This window comes from Corvus hawaiiensis, chromosome 30 (assembly GCF_020740725.1).
Source record: "Corvus hawaiiensis isolate bCorHaw1 chromosome 30, bCorHaw1.pri.cur, whole genome shotgun sequence".
Classification (NCBI taxonomy): Eukaryota; Metazoa; Chordata; class Aves; order Passeriformes; family Corvidae; genus Corvus; species Corvus hawaiiensis.
The window spans coordinates 9,624,166-9,650,641 of record NC_063242.1 but is presented as its reverse complement, the minus strand read 5'-3'; the positions used below and the strand labels follow the sequence as shown (position 1 = coordinate 9,650,641).

General features: G+C 36.1%; 1 protein-coding gene across 2 annotated transcripts in view; it reads left to right on the top strand.

The window, feature by feature from the left end:
- DOK6 (docking protein 6) overlaps window positions 1-26,476 on the top strand; it is a 261,564-nt gene that overhangs the window by 223,284 nt on the left and 11,804 nt on the right. Inside the window, exon 8 of one of the 2 annotated variants that reach the window (XM_048289557.1) lies at window positions 7,031-7,889. The exons of the other annotated variant lie outside the window; for it this stretch is intronic. Within the exon in view, the coding sequence (XP_048145514.1) occupies window positions 7,031-7,050 (20 nt within the window). The 3' untranslated portion in view covers window positions 7,051-7,889. Of the gene's footprint in view, window positions 1-7,030; window positions 7,890-26,476 lie in introns of those variants that run through there. 2 annotated transcript variants of the gene reach the window in all.

Sequence of the window (26,476 nt, the reverse complement as noted above, 5' to 3'; positions counted from 1 at the left end):
ATAAAGGGTTATTCATTAAATATTGCTGATGTCTGATTCTGAAGTCAAGCAAATAATTATTATTTAATTTTTTATTATGATTCCTCAAGAAATGTTTAATATTAATTGTTTTGCTGTTTCATTTTTACTATTAACACATCTTTTATTAATGAGAAATCTTAGGTTCATCGCTTTACTTGAAAATCTGTTTCCTTTCAAGAAGCCAGAAGTAGACAGAAAATAACAGATACCTTAGGGTGGAAGGGTGGGAGAGAAAGGATCCTATCTGAGATTCTTATCAGGAAAGATCACTTTCCAAAAAGTGAATAATCAGTATTATAGTGTGTCCCTCCCACTAAAGATGCTGTGTGCCAGGATTTAAGCTTGTTTTAAATAACTGCTGTATTTTCATGGCTGTAGAGTTTCAGTTTGGTCTTGAGCTTGAGCATTTTAGGGGAAAGAGGAAATGCATTTAACTCTTCCTTCTTCTGATTACTAATTGCTTAAAAACAGTACACTGTACCTACAGCTTATCTTATAGATACTAACAGTGAGCAACTTTACTTTGTGATCAGACTGTAGCAGGGCTATATAGTCTCTTATTTATTTGACCAAGAGGAGGAAGTGCATCACAGACTCTTGTAATCCTATGGAAAATAAAGAGGGAAGAAGATGAGGTTCTATTTTACAGTGGCTCAAAAAAAAAAAAAAAAAAAAAAAAAAAAAAGGTATCTGGTTCTCTGCCCTGGAATGTTAATAAAAGCACTGTAGTGACAATAATACAGCCTCTTTCAGGATGGAAGGAACAAAAACTTATGTTCTGCCTTCTGGTGAGAACAATGGTGAGGCATTTTATCTGTCAAATCTATCTGTATGTGCAATGCTTCTAGAAACATGGTATCTGTGTACTGAAATATGGGAAATTTAATTTAACAACTCTACAAACCAAAAATGACAAAAACAGAAAACATATTCCGGAGTATATGTGTAGATTTTAGGAAAAAGAAGAACATCAGGGATGTTCATTTTATATTCATTATCTAAATACTAAGTAGTTTTTTTTTAATGTGTGTATATAATATAGACCGTGCCCAAAGAAGAAATTGGCTTTTTTAAGACACTATTAAATAGATCAATTTTGATAGAAGGTTTTGGGTGTTAAAAACTATTATGGGATTTATTCCAGTAAATTAGAATTTTAAATATAAATCTTCCAAACTGTTTGAGCGACTTGATTTTATTGCTTTTATGTTATGAGAGAGTGGCCACAGATCACATTTTCAAATACTTTGAGAAGTACAGTCACTAAAATCCAATAATTTAACACACTATTGACAGTTGGAAATTATATTACTTTCCTAAAATGTTTTATTTTAGTGAAAAAAAATCTAGGCAAAGAGTGTTTTTCATGAATATAATTCGATTGGTTGACTCAAATTTACATTTATTCATTTTACAGTAAAATTAATTTCATAAATTATAAGAAAGTTTACTCAAAACTGCTTTTGAACTTGGAAAACTTTTGTGTGATATATATCTGCTCATAATCTTATTTTCTCACAGTGCATGCATAAACTAACTCAATTCTGCATCTATATTTGACTAGACTAACATTATATTGCATCATTTTCTTGTTTGTTGAAATAAGAGTACATTTATGAGTGGCCTCTTATAATTTTGCTTTGATTTAGTTCACATTTTTTATCTTGCATTTTCTTCTAGAAACAACAATCAAAATCAATTTTGGCCCTCTGTACAGACACTTGATATTTTGTTAGTATATTTTCTGGTGATAGACACTTTATTATTTTCAGGATTGCATTTAACAGGCCAAGGAGATTAAGCACTATTATCAGACAAGAGCAACTAACTGTGTCTGTGAACAAATTACCTTATCTGTAATCATTCTTAAAGGGTTAGATCACATGCATAGATTTTAGTGAACATCTGGATCATTAATCAGCTTTGGTTTAAATACTTTTGTTATTTTATTTTACACCTGAAATTTCCTAGCAGAAAGGAGAAAAAGTCCTACTGACCTCCAACGTATGTCCTCACTATCAACTGAGACTCATGATCCACTGATCTCTTCTGTAATTTCCTGGTAGTATAAATATAACACATTACAGAATTATGATTCTGTCCATTGATTAGGAAAAGCTATCACTGTGTATGGGAAAGTTCAGGTAAAGACAGTGGCATAAAACTAAAAAAGACAAACCTTAGAACTGTCACAGCACATTCAACCCTTTTAAAGAGGAAATAGAAAAGTACTGCAGTGAAGGACTCAGATGAAGGGGTAAATGAATGTGGGAATAATCATGCTCATTTATGTGCAAATTTTGTCTTAACATTTAACATTTTCTTCATATTAAGTGTACTATTTTTGGTTGTTCACATTGAATAGCCATGCAAGAAACAGTTAATTATTTTACTTTATTTGTATTTCTGTCATTCTAAATATAAGCTTACAGTGAGATGATACGATATATTCCTAAATGTCATAAAATCATAACCTGTCATCAACATCTCTGTGGTTTCAGACAAAAATATAGAGAGTACATATAATGAGAACAGTGGTTTTTATCGCGCACCCTTATTATACTGCTGAGTTGACTGAAACAAGTGCTTGAAACAAAAGCACATAGATTTTACTTAAAGGACAGGGACATTCTCTACTCACCATGAGACCAGTAGATATGAGTTATTTCTAGAAAAAGGAACATTTTAGCTGAAATTAGCTGAGCACCTTTAAGAGGCATTCTAGTTTCACTGTCCCATGCACAGTACGGTGCAATGGACTACTATTAAAGGACCCTAGGAGCTGTGTTTATTGTCATTATTGCCACTGAATTGCAAAGAAGTCTGTGTCACTGCAAGAAAATGTTTCTTGCTCTCAGGAGACTTCAGATTTTCTGTGAATGGAAAAAGGCCAGTATTAGGTCAGACCTGAAATATGCTTACTTTGGGTGGAAATTCTGTGATTTTTGATGGGAATAAGAAGGAATAACCTCTACCAGGGGCTGTAGAAGTGCAATGAGATGAGCATTTGAAAATGCAGGATCAGTATAGCTTCTTAGTCTATAGTTTATCACATTACTTCTGCTAGCAATGAGGTAGACTATTCATTCTCATATTTAAGAGGGTTATATTTTTCTCAGAGATTTTATTTTCCTCCTCACCAGCTCAGCTGGTCTCAGTCCACTACTAAAGCTTTTCATTAAAGATGACTTTATTAAGTAAGTGTTCGCTGTTTCCTTTGCTCCCAACTGCTCATGAGTAAGGCAGGGTCCTAAAGTCTAGATAATGTCAAATATCTTAGCCATCAGAACAATGTATGAAACAGTTCCTAAAGGCTAACTTGGTAAAACTAATTGGCTTGTAGACCTAATGCCATTCTGTGGTCAGAAAGGACAATGGTTACAAGACTACTTAGGTGTGTCCATAGACACAGTTAAAGTCAGTGACATAAATTCTCTTCCAGACATATCTTAGTGCCATTAGGCACTAGATCTTTAAAGGAAAGTGGGATTGGCTGAGCCAGGGGGGAAATATCAGATTTTTGTGTGTGTAAGTGTACACAAATACGTTTACGAACCACAAATTAGATCTATTACATAGCTATAGAAATACTACAGTGCAAAAACTTCTGCAACTTCTACTTTGATTCCATATTAATCATTATTAATCACACTAATTCATGAACTTGATTGGATTGGTCTCTCCAGGATACTGAAAAAAATTGTGCTGATGACTGCATTCAAATCATTTTTCTGTCTGCCCCTTCCCAATGAAAAGAGGAAACTTCAAAGGAATGCTTTAGCACAAGGATACTGTACAAGAGGAGTTAGGTTGTTCTTGCTAAAATGTTGTGACAGAGGAGCAGAGTTTTTAGTGTTATTGGTCTAACAAAATTCCATCCAGACCATTCAGCTAATTGAAACAAGAGTATCTGTTGAGATGGGCTGTGTCTCATGTCTGTACATATTTTTAGTGTTAGAGGAACTTTCCAATGTACATCTTTATACTTTCCTTTTTCTCTTTGACTTTGTGATGGTCTAAAGTGCAGGACAAATTCCTTTTTCCTGAAGAAATTATTTACTGTGCATTTTTACATGAAAGTAAGCATTTCTTAGAGCAGGCTTATCATAGTTCTGCATGTTGGCCTGACAGTGGGAGAACTGCTCTTTCCTTAGCAATATTAAACCTACAGCGCTGGGTTCCTTTTCCATAATTTTAGCATAACAGCAGGGTGGAGACATTAATTTGCTAGTGAAACCTTCAGAACTTTAAAAATGTCTTTCTTCTACAGTTTGTAAGTCTAAATTCAAATGTATGTTTTGGTTTAAATTCAGGAAAACAGAGCATGAAAGCAATCATTTTAATTTCTTAGCATGATAGTCTTTCTTTTAGTTGTTGTGAAGTTCTCACATGAGTTGCTGAATGGGGGCTTTGCTAGCAGACAGTGTCTCTGCTGCAGCATTTTGTTTTTATGTGTAGCCATACGGTGCTCCTGCTTCAGAGTTATTCTGAGGCCAAGTATGTAGGGGGGAAAACAGCTATGCTACCATTCATTACTTTCCATTACACAACTCATTCTAATTGCTCTTCTTCTTATTAAATGGTAGAGTAAAAAATAAATCTTGTTGTGCTGTCAGTCTGTACTTTTATGCGATATCTGATGTCATATGGCCAAATTATCTCTCATTATTAATACTGGAAAATGGTGGGTTTAAATGTCCTCCTTATTAAAGGCATTTTCAGACTTTTTAACATCTTTCTGGGAGTATGCATGATGGATGAATCTGTGTATGCCTGGGTGAGAAAATGTGTCCTAGAAACATAAACACATTTTAAATTGGAATACTATGTCGTGTGACAAAAAACAGAACACTTTCTAGAGCTTCTTCTTGTTTTTAAATGGATCTAACTAAACATGGTGTGGCTTCAGAGCCAGGGAATTAAAATTTGCTATTCAGTACAATACACAATGGGAGGATCTGAAAGTATCCTTGACATAAGCAGAAGTTGCAGCACAGAATCTGCTGTCTTTAAAAACAAGCCTACAGGAAGAAACCATACTCCCATGCAATTTCAGCTTGTGTGAGTAAGGTTTGGTAAATTTAATGCCACCAAAAGTGGTGATTTGGAATGGGGAAACACAGAAATAAAGGGAGCCCAAGCCCTTTGTCTTTTCGTCGAGGCAGTGACCAGCATCTTGGGAATTACCACGAGTAACAGCAAATATTCTTTTTGTATGGTCACAAATCTTTGAGCATGCTCACTATTTAACCTGTTAGGAAAATGGCAGCTTGAACTGTAGCACTGTCAGTGCACTGTCTCTTCCCTGAACCAGCAGAGCTGGCAGGGAAAGAGTAAGAGGTTCCGTTTTGTTACTTTTCTGTGTCGAGGGAGTCTTCATTAAACTGGATCCCTGGGTAGCTGCCAGCTGAACCAATGTACAGCAACAGCATAGATTTAGCACACAGATGTATAAATTTTTTCAGACTGTCCTTTTTCCCCCCAGTGAAATTCCCAGAATTATCTCAGATGTGCCGTTCTCCTTAGCCTATTCCTGATGGAAAGGTATTATAGAGTGCAGCTGATGCTGTTATAAACACAAACTTCTGCACCTACACTAGTAGTCTGATCATGTAGTATCTGAGTCAATAAAAGGTGTTCCTTTGCGTTCAGTGGGTTGTGTGAAATACAGGCAACTGCTCTCCTCAATTTCTGAAGATTCCCACAAAATACATCAGTCTGAGATACATCAGTAGTTGTTGTATATGCTGGAAGTCTGAGCAAATAAATGAACATTTTGAAAACAGTTTGAAGATACAGTTCAGTTTATTTTTAAAAGTCTTCCTGCATTTAAAGAGAGATGCCCTTCAATAGTAGATTTATTCTATGTTCTTTCCTAACGTATCTTTGAGCTTTTCCCAGCTCATAGGGAGAATACTGAGGAAAAAAATTAAAGAATTTCTATATGAGAACACAACTGTTTAATAATATGTATACCTCTCTTGGGAAGATATTACCTAATTCCTTGAAAGCATATAACTTGTGTGATGTATCTAGAAAGGAATCCAAAGCCCAGAGTCTGCCAAGACTTGCCTATACAGCTGATCAGTCAAAGCAAATCACCTTGTCAATAACTTACCTATCAAACTCCGTGTAGGTTGTCTGTACATTTATCTGGTATTAAAATAGAAACAAGTCAGGGCTTGGCCTTTTTCGTTTGTTTTAGAATGGCTGTATTCTTTGCTGAATCTCAAAACAGTGTTTACACTTTTCCTGCAAGCTAAGCTTCTAAAGAATTACGTTTTCAAGTATTTCTTAAGTGAAAACATTCTTCATTTCTGAATGTGGTTAAGTACATTTAACAATGACCAGAAACATCTGTACATCTTCCTCCTTTTGAGCTGTGCTTCATCAAGTTTCACAGTCATATTAGGCAGAAATCTTTTGCAAGACTGAGGAAATCAACCAGAATAAATAAATTTTTATTTCTAGCTGTTTCACTAGAAGGAAGGATGAGTCTTCACTCTTTGATAAGTAATGGATGTTTTTTATTGTATTTAACCTTTCCAGCTTCCTTTGCTTTCCCCAACAGTTAGCTTTCCTTGACGCTGTAGGCCACAGCACTAAGTATGTGGGATAGACAGTGGTGAAACTCTGTGCTTGTCTAAATGTGTCATTAGATTTTAACTTTCATTAGAGTACAGAAATTTAAAACCTTCTTTTCCTACATTACATATTTCCAAAACCATGAATTGGCTGTGATCACAAGATTCCCAGCGAGGAATGTTGGGCAGGAGAGGGGAGGGAGCATTATTGGCAGCTTGTTTTGAGACTCAAATAACTGGTCACTTCTCTCTCTCTTTGCTTATTTCTGTCAGTAGTGTGGTTGTATCCATCCAGAACTAATCTTGCAGCTACTTCATGTAGCTTTCTGTGCTTCAGCCCTTAGAAATTGCGTATCAGCCCCTGAGTGGATTAATGCAAAGAGAAGTCTTTGATTAATTCTCTGTCACCTTCCACTCTTTTCTAGGACTCAAACAGAACGAATAGATTCCACAAAGCATCACTCAAAACCTCTGGCTGAAAGGAGAAAACACAGCATGGCTTTAAAATGCACTTAGGGCTTTTCTGCATATAAAGAAGATAACCATAAGATATAAAGAATAACAATAAGCAACTGAGCATATGTCAAGCCACGTGTAGTGGAAGGAGTACTATGGCAATTTCACATTCAACAAATCTTCTTGTGACTGAGACCTAATATATAAGGTTAAAATATCTTTGTGTGGTCAATATTTTAGGTCTGTTTTCAGAATTTGTGTAGTCTCTTACATTTGTATGTGAAATGTATTTTTTCAGAAGGGAAGAAGTAACTTTTATGGATCGTGCATTAGATCTGTGGTTAGAGATGAGACTTTGGGACTAGATCTCATGAGTTTACAAGCTCATTTCTTCTCGCTACTGATATGGATTGTGAGATTTTTTTTCCCTTGGTCTTTGACTATGAGAACCAAGTTACAAGCTACTTCCTCAATCTACAAGAACCACTTACTCTACCTTCTTCCTTACTTTTTCTTCTGAACACAATATCAGGTATAGTTATTCTTACTGAAACAGGGTAGAGTGCTTCAAACTGCAGGACTGTTTTTCCTGCAAAATTCCAGCAATTTCTTCAGTGTTGCAAAAGATTTTCACCTAATGCAGTTCTGCTGAGTGAATCACAGCTCAAAGCCAGGTGGCATATGTCTTGTGACTATGCATTCTCATAAATACAGTACGGCAGAAGCCTAAATGGAAACACATCTTTTCGAAACCATCTGTTCTTACAGATATCTGCAACAATAAAGAAAATAAAGGCTCTAAATGCTGCTATGCTGTTTTAAACCTTAGAGGCATTTCCTATTGGTCTTTCTTTTTATTCTGAGATGCTCTCAATTTGTTTCACTTGGAAATAGCTTAGCTGCCATCTTTGTTGCTGTTCTGTTCATGAGCTTTAGAGAATCTGACTATAGCTGACTTATATAAATAAATATTTATAAAATAGAATATTTACCATGGTGGAAAGTTCTGGGTTGCCCTCTGGTGAATGTAGCTTGTCTTTCTACATTTTATAGTAGCTTACAAGGTAAAGCCTTTCCTGTAATTTCTTCTTTCTTTATTTGAGGGAAGTTGCAAGTGATCTGTTGAACTACAATACTGCAGCAGCTCCCACAAAGTTGATACTCCTTAAGTGCTATGTATTTATTTAATTGTATCACATCACCCTTATGATGTCTTGACTGTAAAAAATGCTCAATTGGAACAATATTCTTAAGTTTCTTACCTGGGTTGAATCTGTTGTCTTGTTGAAGTTATAGTCATTTTCTTCTGTTGCAGCCAGTGAATGCCAAAAAAAAAGGAGTACTATGGCAGTTTCACATCCAACGAATCTTCTTGTGACTGAAATCTAATGTATAACGTTAAAATATCTTTTTGTGTTCAATATTTAAATCTGTTTTCAGAATTTCTGTAGTCTCTTACATTTGTATTTGAAGATAGAGATTCTCCTAAAGTGAAAGAGAGATTAAAATTCTCAGAAACTCAAGATATAAACCAATATATGAAACTGAAATGCAGTGACATAAGCTGTTCCATTCCCCAAGGGATAACAAAGAGCAAAAGTGACAAAGGGAGAAACAGCAAATAGAGCCACAATTTCTAGCCTATAAGGTCAGTATTAATCCACTGGTTTATCTGAAATAGTTAAACCTACAGGCCACGTGTTTGGCAAGAAATTCTGCTTAGGCATCAGAATGGGCAGGAAGGAAAGGCACCACAGGCATCATCCCTAATTAGCCAACTGGCAGGTTTTTTTCTGTGTGTAACTACCTAACAGCATGAATTTGCAGGAAACACGTTCAGTCTCTTTTTCCATCGTGTCTCATTGTCAGCAGGGTGATAGAGAAGGGGAAGGTTGCTCTTGACCAGCCTAGAAAAGGTGTCAGCCTCTGAACCATGAAACATAATTGCCCTTTTTACTCAGGGCTGGAGGCACGGGCTGGAAGAGAGAACTTTCTGCCCGAGCGTCTTCTCCCGGCAAAGGGAGAAATGAAATGTCACACCAATTATCTGGGCAGTGGACAGTGTAAGGAAAACTGGCTGCAGCTCTGTGAAGCTGCAGCCAGAGCCCCAATTACTGAATGAGGCTGAGGAGGTTTTTTATGCTGTTGGCCCGGTACTCAGCTGTCACACTGCAAACAACAGACCCCAGCACACACACGGTCACCAGGTGTGGCTGCAGCACGATGGGGCTCTGAGCCTTCAGCAGGGATGGACTGAGGCATTCGGGCCCAAATCAGCCTTTGCTTTCAAAACCCAAAGCCATTTCGGTGGCATTCAGGAACAATCCCCTGAAGGAGGTGAAATTGCATGGCTGCAGCTGATATCTGAACAGTGATGGAGCTTGGAGTGGTGCCTGGGTGCACAAAAAGCTGTGCTCTGCTTCAGTGTTGTTTTGGTGATGGGGGAAAAAAACTAATTCAGCGCATCAAGAATGTTTAAACAAGAAAAGGATTTTGACTAATTATTTCTCAGCAAAACTTGGTCTGGCAAAAAGTACAACTGAATGTGAAATATAATGGACTATTGTTCTATCAGGAAACTAAATCTTTTGGGGAAAAAATTTCCAGTTTTTAGGTCAGACCAGGTCGTTCTCATCCAGATGCTTTATATCCAAATTATACACTTTTCTGGTGCATGAAAAAAATTTACATTGTGATACAGTCAATTAATATTCACAGTTTTCAGCAGGTGTGCTAATTTCTCATATGACAGTGGGATGTTCTGCTAAGTGCTGTGACATGACAGCAGCCGTGATAAATGGAGCTGAGATATTAAAATCTTTTAAGCAGCAATGGTATTCCAGCTGATAAAGCACCAGTTAAAAAAAATGGATTTATTTAGAGTTTCTAGGACAGGTAAACAGCCAAAGGAGTCCAGCAAGACACATTACAGGTGATAAAATGGTTAATGGTGTGTCACAGCTTGCTATACTTCCATATATTTCTCTTCATTTCCCTCAATAATATTTAGTATATGCTCTATAAAGCATCCTTTTCTATCAAGTCCCCTTTTAAATGTATGGGCTCTTGAGGAACAAGTAGAGTAGAGAAAGAGGGGTTTTTTTACCTTAGACAGTCTAGGTGTATGAAATTAATCCAACTTAGAAATAAATCCTACCTTTTATGTAAAAAATAGTAAAATAGTGAACTTTAAAAACATTCAAGATCTACTACAATATTTCTAAGACTCGTGATATTAAATTTTACATTTTCTGCAAATCAGTCTCTAATGCTTAATGGAAAATATTTATGCATGATATTGCTGATGAACTTAAAAAACATGATACGGAAATATGGAAATAGGGGTTGTATGAATCCCTAGAAAAGTTATATCTGATCTTCTCATCAAAAAATTTTCCATCATCTATTGCTTGACAGTATTTAAATTATTTGGAATATTTGGAGGGGGCAAATTTAAAATATTATTTTAATTTAATATTAATATTTCTCAAAATTTTAAAATTCAACTATATCTCTTTTTTATCATTTATCAAATTGTAAAAGACTCTCATCTGCAAATAATTTTGGTGGGGGGTTGTTTGGGTTGTTTTGTTATTTGTTGTTTTGTTTTTTCTAAGAACAAAACCAACCTTCCTAACTTAATATATAATATTAAATGTTGTATATAGTGACAGAAATAAATTAAATAGCAGACTATAGAGAGACACAGGAAACAAACTTCGAATCAATACTTTATATCAGCCATCAAAATCTGAAAAAATCATCACCAAGTCTACCTATCTTTGGAAATGCACATTTACTACCATTTAATTTACAGACAAGTCCTGCTATAATAACTCTGCTTCCTAGTTGTTTCTAGTTAGGCAGGAGTTAGAGCCATTACAAGATGATGCTAATGGGAGGAAAATAAAAGAGGCTCGTTTTGAAGAGGTGCTCCTTTTTGTCACTAAAAAGGACTGTACTCCATCCATGTGCTTTTACCTTTGAGCATCAAGGAGTAGAGCAGATAGCAGCACAGTGATTGCTGCTACCACAGAATAATGAAAAGAGTGTTTTACCCTCTGCATGACATTCCAGGTGGAAAGATTAGAAAGCTGGAATCTTCCCAGCCCTATTCCTACTACATCACAGGTGGATTGAGCAAGGGACAGATCGTCTTAGTGATTTGATACTGACCAAAATTTGAAATTACCCTCACTGGTTTCATAGCTTCTAGTTGGTAAGTTAAAGATATGTGCATATTAAGTCTAGTTAGGCAAAAATAGGGCATCAAAAGAAATGGAAAGGATTTTGTGTGAAATCACAGAAGGGACTACAGTAGATGTGAAGTCTTTGATCAAAAGGTGATCTCAGTAAATCAAAAACCACATTCTACTTTGAGGAAAGGTGGAAAAGCTTTCTGTCAGATGGTGCCAGTGTTCTTAAACTTAGCAAAGAATGCTATTTGCCTGCTTTACTCAGTTCAAAGTTAAAATACTAAGCTAATGCTTCCTTTTCCTCCACCCCACTTCTTACAAAGGTGCTGTCACATAAAACAGCATGTCCTGTAGAGGTTTTCCTTTTCTTTTCTTTTTTCTTTTCTTTTCTTTCTTTTCTTTTCTTTTCTTTTCTTTTCTTTTCTTTTCTTTTCTTTTCTTTTCTTTTCTTTCTTTTCTTTTTTCTTTTCTTTCTTTCCTTTCTTTCTTTCCTTTTCTTTTTTCTTTTTTCTTTTCTTTTCTTTTTCTTTTCTTTTCTTTTTCCTTTTCTTTTCTTTCCTTTCCTTTCCTTTCCTTTCCTTTCCTTTCCTTTCCTTTCCTTTCCTTTCCTTTCCTTTCCTTTCCTTCCTTTCTCCTTTCCTTTCCTTTCTCCTTTCCTTTCCTTTCCTTTCCTTTCCTTTCCTTTCCTTTCCTTTCCTTTCCTTTCCTTTCCTTTCCTTTCCTTTCCTTTCCTTTTCCTTTCTTTCCTTCCTTTCCTTTCCTTTCCTTTCCTTTCCTTTCCTTTCCTTTCCTTTCCTTTCCTTTCCTTTCCTTTCCTCTTCCTTTCCTTTCCTTTCCTTTCCTTTCTCCTTTCCTTTCCTTTCCTTTCCTTTCCTTCCCTTTCCTTTCCTTCCCTTTCCTTTCCTTTCCTTCTTTCCTTTTCCTTTCCTTCCTTTCCTTTCCTTTCCTTTTCCTTTCCTTTCCTTCCTTTCCTTTTCCTTTCCTTTCCTTTCCTTTCCTTTCCTTTCCTTTCCTTTCCTTTTCCTTTCCTTTCCTTTCCTTTTTCCTTTCCTTTCCTTTCCTTTCCTTTCCTTTCCTTTCCTTTCCTTTCCTTTCCTTCTCCTTTCCTTTCCTTTCTCCTTTCCTTTCCTTTCCTTTCCTTTCCTTTCCTTTCTCCTTTCCTTTCCTTTCCTTTTCTCTTCACTTTTGGGGGGGAAGGAAATTCAAGATATTGTAATATATGTATCTGCTGATTTTTCAAGACAGTTAATTTTAAAATGAAGACAAATAATTTCTAGAAACAGCATCGTTGCGTTTTCCAGCATGTTCCTTGCTGCTATTGCTTCCTTAATTTTGCTCTTAAAGTAACAATTTAGTAGGGATAGGATGAGTCTGTAGTGGATCATGATGGTCCAGTTGCCTGAGTCATTGCTATTTAGTCATTCTACCAAAGACATAAAAATTGGATTTCCCCTTGCTCGTTGCCTCTGCTGAAATCCCCAGGTATTGTCTGAGAAACACATTTATAGGCACAAAGCATATGGTTCACAGCCCTCAGCAGCAGGTCTGAATATCTTCTAAAATTTAGATAGTTCCCCAGTTCCATTTTAAGTTCAGTTCCTGATTATCCTCCAAGGTAAATGGACAGACAGATTTCACAACCTGGAAAATTTCCTTTTTTAGTATATGATTGCTCTCAAAAGGCAAAAAATACTTGTTTTTTCAAAGTGAATTTATGAAACCAGGTATTGTTTTACTGACTGGCAGACATTTTGAGGTAGTACATCAATTTCTGAGCTACTTTAGAAGCTTCTGTAACCATTGCTGTATTTCATTAAATATTCATTGCAGAGAGACATAAGAAGAAGTAGCTAACTGGATCCCATTCTCCCACTTATGAAGGAAAACATAAAATCTTAAAAGAATGGAAAGATCATGTGAAAGACAAAGCTCTCCAAGAATCGTGGAATGCTCCCTCTTCTTGCCTTAATAGCGCTCATGTCTGCAGCTGCAAGACTATATAAAGAAAATTATTTTCACTGCAAGTTCTTGCAATGGCATGTAAATATGGTGATTTTGTGATGCAGAATCAGTGTCCTGAATAATCAGGATAGTGCAGTCATCACTGGTGTGAGCTATAACATAAAAGATTTTAGTTCTTTTTCTGATGTTGGCATAAATACCCATCTATATTTTGTTAAGAGCATACCTGTTCTGTAAGAGTTATCTCACACCTCAGCCTGAGGACTCAGCTGAGGAATACACATTACTGCTTCATTCTGTTTAACAAGTGATGAGTAAAAGTCCTCACAATTTCTAATTTTTAATTATTATTGCTCCAGGGAGGAGTAGGCTATAAAGACATAAATTGGAAAAAATGGTTAAAGTCTTTTGCTTTATGAAATTATTTTTCAGGGGGGTTGAGTTTTTTATTTGTTTTGTTAGTTGTTCCCCTTTAAATTGTCCTCACTGTACTCTTAAAATAGTGACTATATATATTTTTAATTTTAGTTTGGCTGTACTCTTGCAACCTGAAGCCAGTACTTCATACAGCACAGTTTTGCAAGCTGCCATTTTGCCTTAGTGTAAAAGTATGACATCATGTTTCACCAGATATGGTGCCTGCAGGCTTGTCATTTCTTGCTTTCATACTTTACCTTCCTTTTAAATCACAGCTGATTTCCAGCTCTCTAAATTCCCATTTTTTTGTCCAGCCAGAAAGCCACTTGTATTCTATTATTTACTTCCCTCCTTTTAGAGCTGTACTAGTAAACCTAAAAATTTACATGCAAGGTAATAATTTTTGCAGTGTTCATGGAGAAGTAGTACCGTAACTCAGGAATACTGTCTCATATTGTGTGCTTCCACATTATATGCTGCTCTGCTATAACAGGCACTGGAAGGAAAAATAATAGCACAAAAGGCAGCAAGCTGTGTGGAGGAAGCTGGTTTGAATCTTTTTTGTGTCTGAGCTGCAGTTCCTGGATTTCACGTGCCACTGTGAGACTGCCAATAGTTGAAAATGACTGGAGCACTGGATGGTCTAGCTATATGTAAGAAATTCCAGAGATTTCATTCAGGAATTGTGAAGTGGGTCCTCTGTATTACTTTTCTTTCCTCTTCTACTGCTGATGGCTCCGTGCCATCTGTCTTGCTGTTAGCTAAACTGCTGCCCAACACCAATATCTGTAGCATTCAACCCTTCTGGAAGACTAATTCATCTTTGTTCACCTCAGCGTCTCTTACCTGTGTGCTACAACTACAGACTTTCATAATGAGTTTAAAATCTGTGTCGCAGTTCTTTCCAGTTAAAGCCAATGGCAAAATCACCATCAGTAAAGTGCCTTGCTTTAATGTAACACTTTTCTGTAAATGTCTGTATGGAGTGTAATTACTTCGTACATGTCACATTCTGGATATGATTGCTGCTTATTGTCTTGCGCTGTGGGCACTTTTCTTTGTCATTTCCCAGCTTGCTTTAGTAACAACTAACAGGCAGTGAGATAGGACAGGAGGAATGTCATTTTAGAGGGGATAGTTCTCTACCCCTTCCTGCTTCAGCAGATCAGTCAATTGGGTTTGTCAGGACTTTTCCCAGCAGCTGGAATTAAGGAAATCTTTTGAAGGGACTGCTGCTGCGCTGCTCAAACAGCTTTTGCCATTTGAGAGGCCACAAAAGGAGTACTAACAAAAAACCATCTTCAGCTGAGGAGCAGAAAAAAGAAAAACACAGGACAGAATATTTACAGGGTTAATAATGAATTTCCAGGGAAGACACATGGGTGGTAATTTCAGTGTTTCTTGCTATTACCATTGGTTTTCATATTATGTTTATTTGCTTGTTGTGGGGGGTGGGGGGGAGGTGGGTATGGAAGGAAGTGCTTTGGCTTAAGCTGTTTCTTCTGTTGTCTGAAAGTAAAGGAAAAGGGACTCCTATCTCCAGACACAAGCAGATCAAACTCTTTGACACACCTCTACCAGATTTACCTCCACTCATTTCCTCTACTGTTACACAAGTCTGATAAAAATGGCACAGTTTGTTCACACTGAATCACAGTGAATTCCCTTTCAGGGAAAAAAAAAGCAAAAGAACATCACTTGCATCCTTCAGTGAATTAGAGCCATTGTTTTTGATTTCCTGGTGGGTAATTGAAGGCTTTTACAGCTAGAAGAAATTATTTATAGAGTCATGAAAAATGGATTAACTTTCCTGAGTGCTTCATTGATGTTTTAGATATCTACTTTATTCCAATTAAACTTATATAATCTAAAAATCAATAAACTTCTTTATTTTAGAGAATAAATTATAGAGGAAAATAATTTGTTTAGCCTCTGTGAACTGCCTTATTGCCACATATTTTATATATGCAATCTCTGCAAGGAAAAAAAGAACTCAGAGTGCTGTTACACTCAGTACAGACAGAAACCTTTCTTTTCTTCCATCCATTTAATAAACTCTTCAATCACTTGCAATGGCTACTACCTAATACCTCAAAATAGACATCAAATACATGTCATAAAATCCATTTCTGTATTTTTTGTGTACTGTGCCTGCGGTCTCAAGTCTTATTAATGACAGTCTATAATTTCAAATGGCACTTTTTAAAAAAATTCCTTTCTCCTTTAGAACTGGTGGAGAGGTCTTCCTGCCTTCAAATGTTTCAGGAAACTTTTTAATATTGCCAGAGAGCTAATTATCAGTTAATACAATATTTCACTTTTACATGGCATCTACTATTACTATCTAGCTGCAGCTTGAAATAACATTAAGGTCTTCTAAGGAATATTTCTAAGGACAATTTCATAGAAAGTAATTTCATAGCCTAAATCTGAATAACAAATGGTTTAATAAATACTTTTAATGTATAGGTAAAAAAGTAGATTTTGAAAGGTAGACATTCTGAACGCTGTGTTTCATGCCTGCATATATTAATGTGAGATCTTCTCTGAATTTTTCTCATTGGTGGCAGAAAAAAAATGGATAATCTTTAGTCAGTTAAAATAACTCATTTTATCAAACTGGGAAATGTTTTTACCTCCCAAAAACCACCCTCCTCCTTCCCTTCCCAGCAAAATACACATAAGCAAGACTAATTCCCTGTGTTACAACATAAATACAAAATTCTTTTAAGGAGAGGCACTTTACCAGAGTCCAAGACCTTCTCCTGTTCTTGGAGGACATTGTCTACAGTTTGAACAGCACTTTGTCCTCAGATACCTCTAGGGAAGTGCAGTAATGGGATGTCTCTGAGTTCTTTAACAGAGGTAGAAGAATATGATTAAAAACATATTTGCTGCTTTTGTGCAGCGAGAAACTCTAGCATGGCTCAAACAGGACTGAGTCTGCAGTGCAACCATTTGCTGAGGTAATCTCTGGCACAGCTGATGCTAAAATGATGGTCCTGTTACACCTCAGGACCATTTCCAACAGCCAGGCATTCCTGCCTCTTTGAGCAGCCCAGAAGAGGAGCATATCTGACTCCACAGTGAAAACCGAACGTGCATAAGACATGTTTTGCATTTTGATTTGCCTTTTTTGTGTTTGTTTTTGATAAGGGTTAGTTTTGCTAGCATTTATCTCCCTATTTCCCTGGCTCTTCACGTGTGCTAGGAAACTGCCTGGGAGCACCAAAGGAAGGGCTCAGCTGTACCACCTGAATGTCTTAGACTTTATGTTTTATATGTATATATTTCTCACATTATACTCGCATAATAAAATTGTCTTTTAAATATAGCTTTTTGTAGAATATCTATCAATTTAAGCTGGCATAAATCCTTCATTCACATTTTTCCCTGTGTTAAGCAATGTAAACTATACTGCCTGCCAATTTTTTTCTCTATTTTTTTTTTCCCAATCAAGGCTGTATTTTACTTACATAAAAATGTGGTGAAAAACATATTCCGTCCATCCTGTCAGACCAAATTTGCTCTCTGACTTTGTTCTCAGAGTTCATGTGCTGAGTTTCATGTTATGGCAATTTTTTTATAGGCTAGTGATAAATCTTTGTGAATGGAGTGTTTATAATGAAAATACTACCAGGCAAGGAAATACTGGCCACACTAAAGATCAGCAGAATTATAACAGCCACAAGATTTAACACTGCTGATCAGTCAGCCCCTTTTCAAAGGCAGTGTACTATCTCCACACTACACACTTTTTATGGATGTAAGTAATTTTTTTCCTTCATTTCACTTTAGATACTCTAATATTAAATTACAAATTCACTGTTTCACTCCATCTCTGTAGTATCAGTAGAATTTCATCAGGTCTGTATAGTATTTTCTGGAATAGTGTATCCAAGGGGAAATGTCAACATGATTTGAAATGCAATAAATATTTAACAGTGACATATTCCTTATCATCAAAGTTATATGCAATGTATAAATTTGCATTTTTGCATTGAATTTTTCAGTAAGATGCTTTCTGTTACATCACTAATAGATTTAGAGGTTGATTTTATAACAGTCTATCTGACAAAATCTCTCTTTTGACTGAGCATTTAGTTTGGCTGTAATAAAAACACAACATAAACATTTTGAGGAAGGGAAAAGTGAACACTTTGATGATAACACTACATACATAGCTACCAGCTTTAAATTATTCTGGTAAATGTACTTTGAAAGGATGTAAAAGAAAATTATACTCCAAATCTATTTCTGCTGAGAGATCAACCATCAGCTGGCTGTCATAATGACATTATGCTCTACCCAGGAGTTGAAAGCAGACAGCAAAGTGTGGACCTCTGCCTACTTAGACACAGCATAAAATTATTTAAGAAAAAGTAATTCAATCCACACAATTTTATCTATCCTTCACATTTGTTTCTGTTTTCACTAGCTTTGTATTCTTCCTACTTTTCAATTATCCCAGGCAGAGGTTAGTTTTTCTGAGTATTGTCTTTTGTTGGTTTGTTATGTCTCCGTAACAAAAAATAAACACTAAAATAATTTTCTTGTTGGAGTTTTCCTTAGCTGTTGTCTCTTCCCCCTACTTTAGCCCTTCCCATACACACTTAGGATCAGAGCATTCTTTTCTTCTTATTTCTTGCATTTTGCAATTGGATCTCATTCAAATGTTCCTTGAAGTGAAGGAAATTGTCACTTGCAGAAATTTCTCCTCTCCCTTTTTATTTTTTTTCTCCTTAGTGTTACCAGCATGGAATGTCTATTTTGTGAAGTTTCTGTTTTAAAAGTTCATTGAGTTTTGAGCTTGAATAGTAAAGTGAAACTGTATGCATTATGTATAAAAATACTTAGTCTTTGTTTACTTTTGTGGTGAATGAAATAAATTTACTTGGCACAGGCACAAGTTCAGAAACAGCTAATACTCTCATTATAAACCTCGATTTTACAACTTATGTGGAGATGTTTTATATTAGGTTTTATATTAGTTTCTGGTCGAATGAGCCTGTGGTTTAAAGGATAAATTAGGCCAGGGATGCTGCCACCTTGGACAAAGTACTCAGCCTTTTAAGGTAGCTTTGTTAGGGCACTCATTCAAGATTTTATTTGCTGTTAATTAGCTTGCTGACATTTTGATACATTTTAGTATTAAACTGCCCACATATCCTCTCAAAAGCTTTTCTTCAAGGTCGTGATGCCTGTATCTTTCAGTACGAAACAAAATCCTTGACCATAGTCACTTCTCCATACACACAAATTTTGGATCATCTGTGTAATGGTTCAGAGAAAACTGCAACTCTCCTGACTTAGTGTGAGTCAGGAAGAGAAGCTCAATGCTTTCTTTAACTGATTTAGAAAAGAAATAGAGGATTTTTTTTTTTCTCTCACAAGAAAAATGGCTGAAAAGAAAGTATTGCAAAATGGAATAGTTTGGTTTGCAAGATGGGGCTGCTCAATGCCAGGCTATCAGGGTTCCCTGAAAAATACTTTAAAATCAATAAACTAAAAATTCAAAGTATCACTGCAGAAAATTTCACTTCTGTATAATCCATGAAACCAAACTCAGAAATTGTTCTTTCTGAGAGCCTTCATCTGGAAAATGATGTTTGTTTTGAAGCAAAGTTGGACCTTAGCCTAATTTTGTGTCAAGTGGGAACATGATTGAGCCTCCTTCAACTGTGTTGGCATAGTTAAAGAGCTGGACTCAGGGCCGAGGGTGAGAGAAGGCTGGTTTAGTACTACAACATTAGCACAAGTGTAAAAAGCTGCAAAGGCAAAATGAATTAATCTGTGCAAGGACTGCTGTGGTCTGTATGTGGAAGACAACATAAGAGAGCTAAGTACAAGCTTATTGTGTTTACCTGCACATTGGCTCAGAGCACAAAACTACAAAAATTACTGGTCCACTTTCTTTGACCTAATCTCCTTGAAGTTCAGGCATGCAGGCTTACAGTTATAGAAAATAAATAGAAGAGCACAAGTCAAAGAGGTGTAATATGTAAAACAGATCAGTTTTTCCAAATATGTGTCAGATTTTGGCTGCAGGATTATGAGCAAAAAGGGAAAGGGCTATTGGGTAATGCAAGATGTGTAAATAACTTACTTTTCCCTCTCCTAGGTGAAGATATTAGGTAGTAGGGATTTATGTCTGTCCCCTCCCTGTATAGACACATAAATGCATTATTAGGAAAAAAATCCTAATGGAAACGAATTAAAAGTAAACAGCAAGATAAACCTACTCATCTTGGAGAAAGATGTGGTTGATGTTCTAATATTTCTACCACAAGAGCTACATCAGCCTGTGGTACTCTAAGCAGGTGATTTACAGGTTAAGTGCAGCAGGACAGCAAGTATTTAAAAACACTTCCCAGAAAAACACAACAGCAATTAAGCTGACCTGGCCTCCAGTCAATACATTGGCTTTAATTACATGTTTCAAGGTACTCCTTTTAAATGCCTGCTATTTTAGGTAGGGGTACAGACAAAATAATGCTCATTTTTCCTGTGCATAATATTTACAAGCAAATCACATTGTAGGTATTGAAACTATTTTTCTGTATTTCAAAATATTGACATGCTCTTCATGAAACTCCAGAATTCTTGTGCCAACATTGGAATGTTGAAAACTTCTTTCTTCGTACTCAAAAATTTAACTTATTGTAAATTTAGTGGTTTTAAACTGGCAATCCTGCAGTCTCTTCTGCATGCACATGTAGAGCTCCTTCTTTTCTAGAGAAAAACTTAATGACAATGCCAAAGACTTTTAAGTTAAATAATAGTCTTCCAGTTGTGGAAAGTGATAGGGTTCTGTAACAAGTATATAGCTACTCAAGTACTTACTAATCTTGATGCAGTACAGCAAAAAAGTTCCTATTTTTATTTCAAATTCTAAGGAAGATGAAAATGTTTTTCAATCAAGAATGGAAAGGAAATATTTTTAAATGGGGGGGGTGACACTTTGTCACTCACCCTCTTTATATATTTTCTATGTATTCTATTATCAATTTAAATTATTTTTATTCAAAAGTATTTCTAATAAATGAACTAAACCATTTTCTTAAAAATCTGTCTCAAATATTAGATTTCCTGATATTCTTTCTCCCTTCAGAAAGATATATATATTTGATGAAATGAAATCCAAAATTATTTTAGAATATATGAAAGTTGGAGCCCAGCTGTGCTCCCTGGCGTTTTTATTCCAACTGTAGTTAAATTCAAAGGAAAATTTGTATTTCTTTATTTGGAACTGAAACAGGCCCACAGTTTCACTTTCAATAAGTATATGGAAATCAATAAGCTGTAATGTAGTTTTTGCTATTTTTCAGTTTCCATCTGCTCCCTTCCATTGCATCTTTCTGTGAGTGACAGCATAATAACTGCTGTACCAATTAATGCCCTTCCAATCCAACCGCATCATTACTGCAAAATAAATGTTTTGCTTTGTAGCGGTTTCTCCTGCTATGAAACTTTGCTTCAGTTATTCCAATCATCTAACAGCAGAAAAGGAAAAGCTGCTTTGTCATCAGTAGCTCAATAGAACACACTGTATATTCAATAGAGTTGGCAGAATTTTAACCAGTATCAATTTATAAATAGGATAGCAGCAATCATTTATTTTCTGCCTTAAATGAAAGTATCCTTTTTGATGCAATAATAGCCACTTAACTGATTTGAGACTGAAGTACGAGGTTTTTTTGGAGAAATGTTTTCTTTATCCAGAATAAAATATGGAGTCTCTTTCTTTGCAACAAAAGCTCTTAGAGGATAAAAGCTTCTATCTGAAACAAGCAGTGGTAATAATTTAGTTCTTTTCAGTAAGAGTTTAATTTTCACTAGTGGGCTTTCAATACATAACTACAGTCCCTTTCCCACTTTCTCCTGTGTCTTAACAAAAATGCTGCAAAGAATATCAGAGGTTGAAGCACTTTGAGACAAGCTTCCCTATTCAAGCAGTATCCTCAGTGCAGTCCGTGGGCCTCCTCTGGTATAAATAGGAGCTTTCACTGCTGCTGGGAAAGTCCTCAGAGAACACGAATCTAGATTAAAGACTGGTACTGGTTTTGGGGACTTCTCTGGCTCAAAGGCTGCATTTATATTGTCCAGTGAGAATTGTGTGAGGAAACAATACAGAACTAACTCCTTCTTCCTAACATTTCATTCCTGAAACATCTGTTAGCTAATTGGGTTTTTTCTACCTTCTTGCACTATCCTTTTGTGCAGTGATAAAATTTCATCGTCTCTGTTTGCCTGCTTCCCAGACTGTTCTGTTTATTGTGAACAACTGAATTTTCCAATTAATATTTCTAAAAAGAAACGATTGCTTTACAATGGAACAAGTGATTCACTTTATTTATTCTTAGCTTGCACTGATTGATTCATAGAAATTTCTTTTGAGCAGGCATGTTTTTCTATAGCATTTATAGAAACATCTATAGCAATTGCAGATCTCTTGCAATCATAAAGTCTCAGAGATTCCCAAATACAGAACATAATACTGATAAAGATATCCAATTGGCTTTAATTTAATGACTTCAATTTTGTGCTCATAATCTCAGAAATGGAAATGTCAGATTTTATTTTCGAAAATACATTTATTATTCTTACCTAGAAAAAGAAATGCATTAGAATTACATGCTTTTGCTTGTAAAGTCATCTGTTCAGAGCTTAAGAAATCCCAGATGAAAGCTTGCTGCGCAGCTGCAAACGTCTTTATTTTTACCTAATGGCTATCTCATATGAGGTAATTAAAGGCCTGCAACAGAAGCTGAAACACAGGAGTCTCTGGTTCTATTAATTTTTAATCAGTGTACTGCAGAAACAAACTTATTAGATCTTGTTCAGGAAAAGCTTAGTCACAGGGTTTCAATAGTGCTCCTGCATCAGAGCTGTGAGCAGTCTGGTGGCGATGGCATTTGGTGGCACATTGCTCCCAGGTCATCATTCGCCAAACAAACCATCTGCCAGAGAAATCAGCCTGAGAAAAAACCTGCCATCTCTTCCCCTTGGCTGCTTGTTCCTGCTCCTCAGCTTTGCCAGTACAGAGATTTGCAGGGCTCATGCAAACTGGATGACCAAAGTGCTTCAGTCTGAAAAGCAGCTTTTCAGTCTCAGTGGCGCGACTGAGGGACAGTGAACAGCAGTGTGGGTGCAGAGCAGAAAGGGAACATTTTCAGCTGATTTTCCACAGAAACTGTAATGTCGAGCCTTACGCACAGGCAGAGGGGAATTTTAATACAGGATTTGTACATCAGAGATGAGTGCTCTAACCAAAGAACATCAGATGAGAATCCCTTGAATTCTTGTATTGGAAAAGAAAAGAGTGACCTTTATTTCGTTTAGAAAAGAAAAAGGCTTGGCACCTGCCTTCTGGTTAAGAATTTGCATTCCAAATCTGAAACAGAAACATCTCCCAATAAGCAGCAGTAAGGGAGCTTTTAGAGCTTATCCCTGGATCTCTTCTCCTCCTTTTTTTCTCTTTTCATTTAGCTGAGTACTGCAAGTTTTCTCTCAGAAGTTGTGATCGATCTGCTTATATGTACATCAGTCACTGCTGTTACTAGGAAACCATTGGGTTTTTCCTCTAAAGAATTGTTATAAATAAGCACCATGCCATGAAATAAGATCCTTGTGTATACTGCCTCTGCTTCCAACATAATTAAGATCAGGAAAAATCTAATTTAACGTCATTTGCTGGGTTACATTAAGTTTTCTTGATGGATCATTCATACCTAATTGCTTTGGACTGCAGCTTCATTGCATTCTATAATCCTGAGAGTAAATTTGAATAAAGGATGAAGCAGACTGAATAATACTTATGTTTCCAAGGTCCTGTCCTAGAGCAGAAAAAAAAGCAACTTTTCCTCTGTAAGCCATGGGAAAAAAACTCCCCCAGCTCTATTGGTGTCTTCAGGTCATGAAATCTGTGTGAATCAAATTCATCTTATGCTGACTTCAGGACAGTTGTAGGGAAGAGTTAGTTTCGTGTTCTTAAAAGCAGCTGTGTTACCAAAGAGCTGCAAAATCCACTAAAAGCATTCTTCTTCTTCTTCTTCTTCTTCTGCTTCTGCAGCTTCTTCTGCAGCTTCTTCTGCTGCTTCTGCTTCTGCTTCTTCTGCTTCTACTTCTGCTTCTGCTTCTCCTGCTTCTACTTCTGCTTCTGCTTCTCTCTTAACCTCTTAAAGCCCGTATATGACTGAAGCAAGAATTTAGAAAGCTGTGGAACTTTTATCCTTTACTGCAAAAACTTTACCTGCATCTTTAGTTTCAAGATCCTTACTGCTGGCAGAAAGTGTAACTTTGGAGACACTGCAGCACCTAGGGCTCCATAAGGCTGATCAGCTGTATGAATATTAAAATAATATTTACGAATGCAACTAAAAGAATCTATTATAATTTATAATTTCTGGTATCTGATATGCAGAATTTTAACAAAAAGCTGAAAAAATGCCCTAAATTTTGGAAATTTACTGCTTAGAAGTCTTCAGCCAACTTGGAACCGTTGGACTATTTTATTATTTTGCCACCATCATTTTTTTATTCATTTATTGAAGTATATTAACATAGTTAAGTGCTTTTTTAAAAACCTAAGTTGAAAGTAAACATATTGCCTAGATCCATTCTTTCCAAACACAAATTTTCTATTACCCACAGCTTTCGCATTTCTTCTCTCTCACTCCATATCCTAGCAGTTAGGAGAGAAGAAGTCACTTCTCCTCCTTAACCCCTTTACTTACAGAATGGCAAAAATCAGCCCTGTTGTGACATTTAGCATCTACAAATTTTCTTTTAAAGAACAGCAAGAGATGTGCTGGCTTTTGAGGCATATATAGAGGAAATGAAAGACCTGAATTTAATTCCCTTTTTAACCCTAATAGGTTCAAATTAATCTTCCACATTATAAGAGACTGCCTGAATTCCTTAGCTAGAAATTAGTGGGTAGAAATTATTGTATTAGGGGCTAGAATTAGTGTGTTAGGGGCACCCTTCACCACTGTATTAAAGCTGCTCTATTCTACAAAAGTGGACTTAAAATTAATTATACAGGATACAGCACATTACACAAATAGGCCTGAGTTTAGGGAACTCCTCGGTTGGTAAGTCTCTTTACTCCTGCTCATTGTCACAGGGATTGTTTTATACTCTTAGGATAAAATACATGAAGAGAATGAAGGAAAATTATACCTTGACATACTTTATTTTTCTTTATTAGCAGGAAGGAGACAAATTTTACATAGGAAATCATGTGCCTGGTTTAGCAGTTCCTTATGGCATTTAAAATACATATGAATCTAGCTTCTGGGTAAAAGGAAAGCAAGATCTGACATTCTGAGAAGCTAAAGTGGCGGATTTGGAACACAAAATTAAAATCTAGAATCATTCATCTTCTCATGTTTAGGTGTGCATTAGATTAAGAAATAAAGTGACAGTAATTGTGATGTAATCCCAAATAAAAGTAAAAAATTAATAAAGGCCTTATTTAATATCATGGTTAAAAGTTGGTCAAAGCAATAAAACTTTTAAGACTCTTCACAAACATTATCAGCTACTTTGTATCTCAGAGCTCACAGCCACCATACACTTTAATTCAGTTTGATGCAAAAGCCTCTTGAAGCAGAAAAACACTTAAACCTTTCATCTCAGTCAAGTTTTGGTAGCCAATGTCAATTTAACCCAATGAATGGATAGTAAAAATACACATTAAAAAATCATCCTGCTTGCTTGTGCTGTGAAAGGGATTTTATGACCATTAACATGCCACTGGGAGTTCAGATGCTGGTTTCATGGTCTTCAGTGTCACTAAGACATACCTTTTATTCTGTTTTTCATTTAGTTGTTTTTTTTCCTCTCTTGGTCCCACCATTGCTCTGATAGTCTCATGTTCAGGGGAAATCATGGTGAATCATTTTTTCATGAGGAAGTCGGTAATATGTTATGAGCAAAATTTTCCAAATGCAAGTTAGGAAAAGTTTTCCCAAATCTGGTGAACATCATCCTTGGTTCCAGCACTACTGGGCCAGTCTAGAAAGCTGCTAACTCTTTTGAAACATTTCAGCATGAGCTGAATTATTTAGAATTTGAGTCTATGCCATTGCAGCTATTCTTTAATATATCCATGGTTGACATAAAAAATATGATTTTGCATTCCTACAGATAAAAAGTGTACTAAGACACTTTTAAAAGCATTATGTAAAACCATTTTGAATCCAACCTTCAATATACATTTCCAAAAAAATAAGAGAATATACATTGCATGAAGTTATGCACTTTGGAAGTTTATTTTTTGTTACTAATTAAATCTCAATTTCAAAAGGAAATATGAGGCAGGAAAATTATCAGATTATAGAATTAGGTCATCAGGGTTACCTGGGTTTCATCACTGGCTTTTCACACATGGTTTCCCATCTTGCTGATGAAAGCAATGGTTATATGAGATTCACAAGCCCATCTGAAAAAGCAGCTGGCACATCCTCTTCCCAACCAGTATTCTGCCATGTGCACCATATCCCACCTCCAGTTCATTCTGGAATGACAATGATGCTGTGTCTACCTGACAAACTGGTATCCTGTTCAAAGGACAGTAAGTAAATGAAGTGGGATTTATGGGACTAATCCCTCTGACACCCCTGGAATTACTTTCACCACATGAGCAGTGCTTCAGGTAAAAAAGATGTGCACTAGTTATTTGTCAGTCCTAACTAACGTAACTAAGACTTATAAAGTAGAACATATACAGAAATGTCACTCTGAAATTTTGAAAAAAATTCTGACCCTAAATTGTGCCTGAGTTGAGTCTGGGACCTGTTTGCCTTTGCTGGGAATCTGTCACAAACTTGTGCC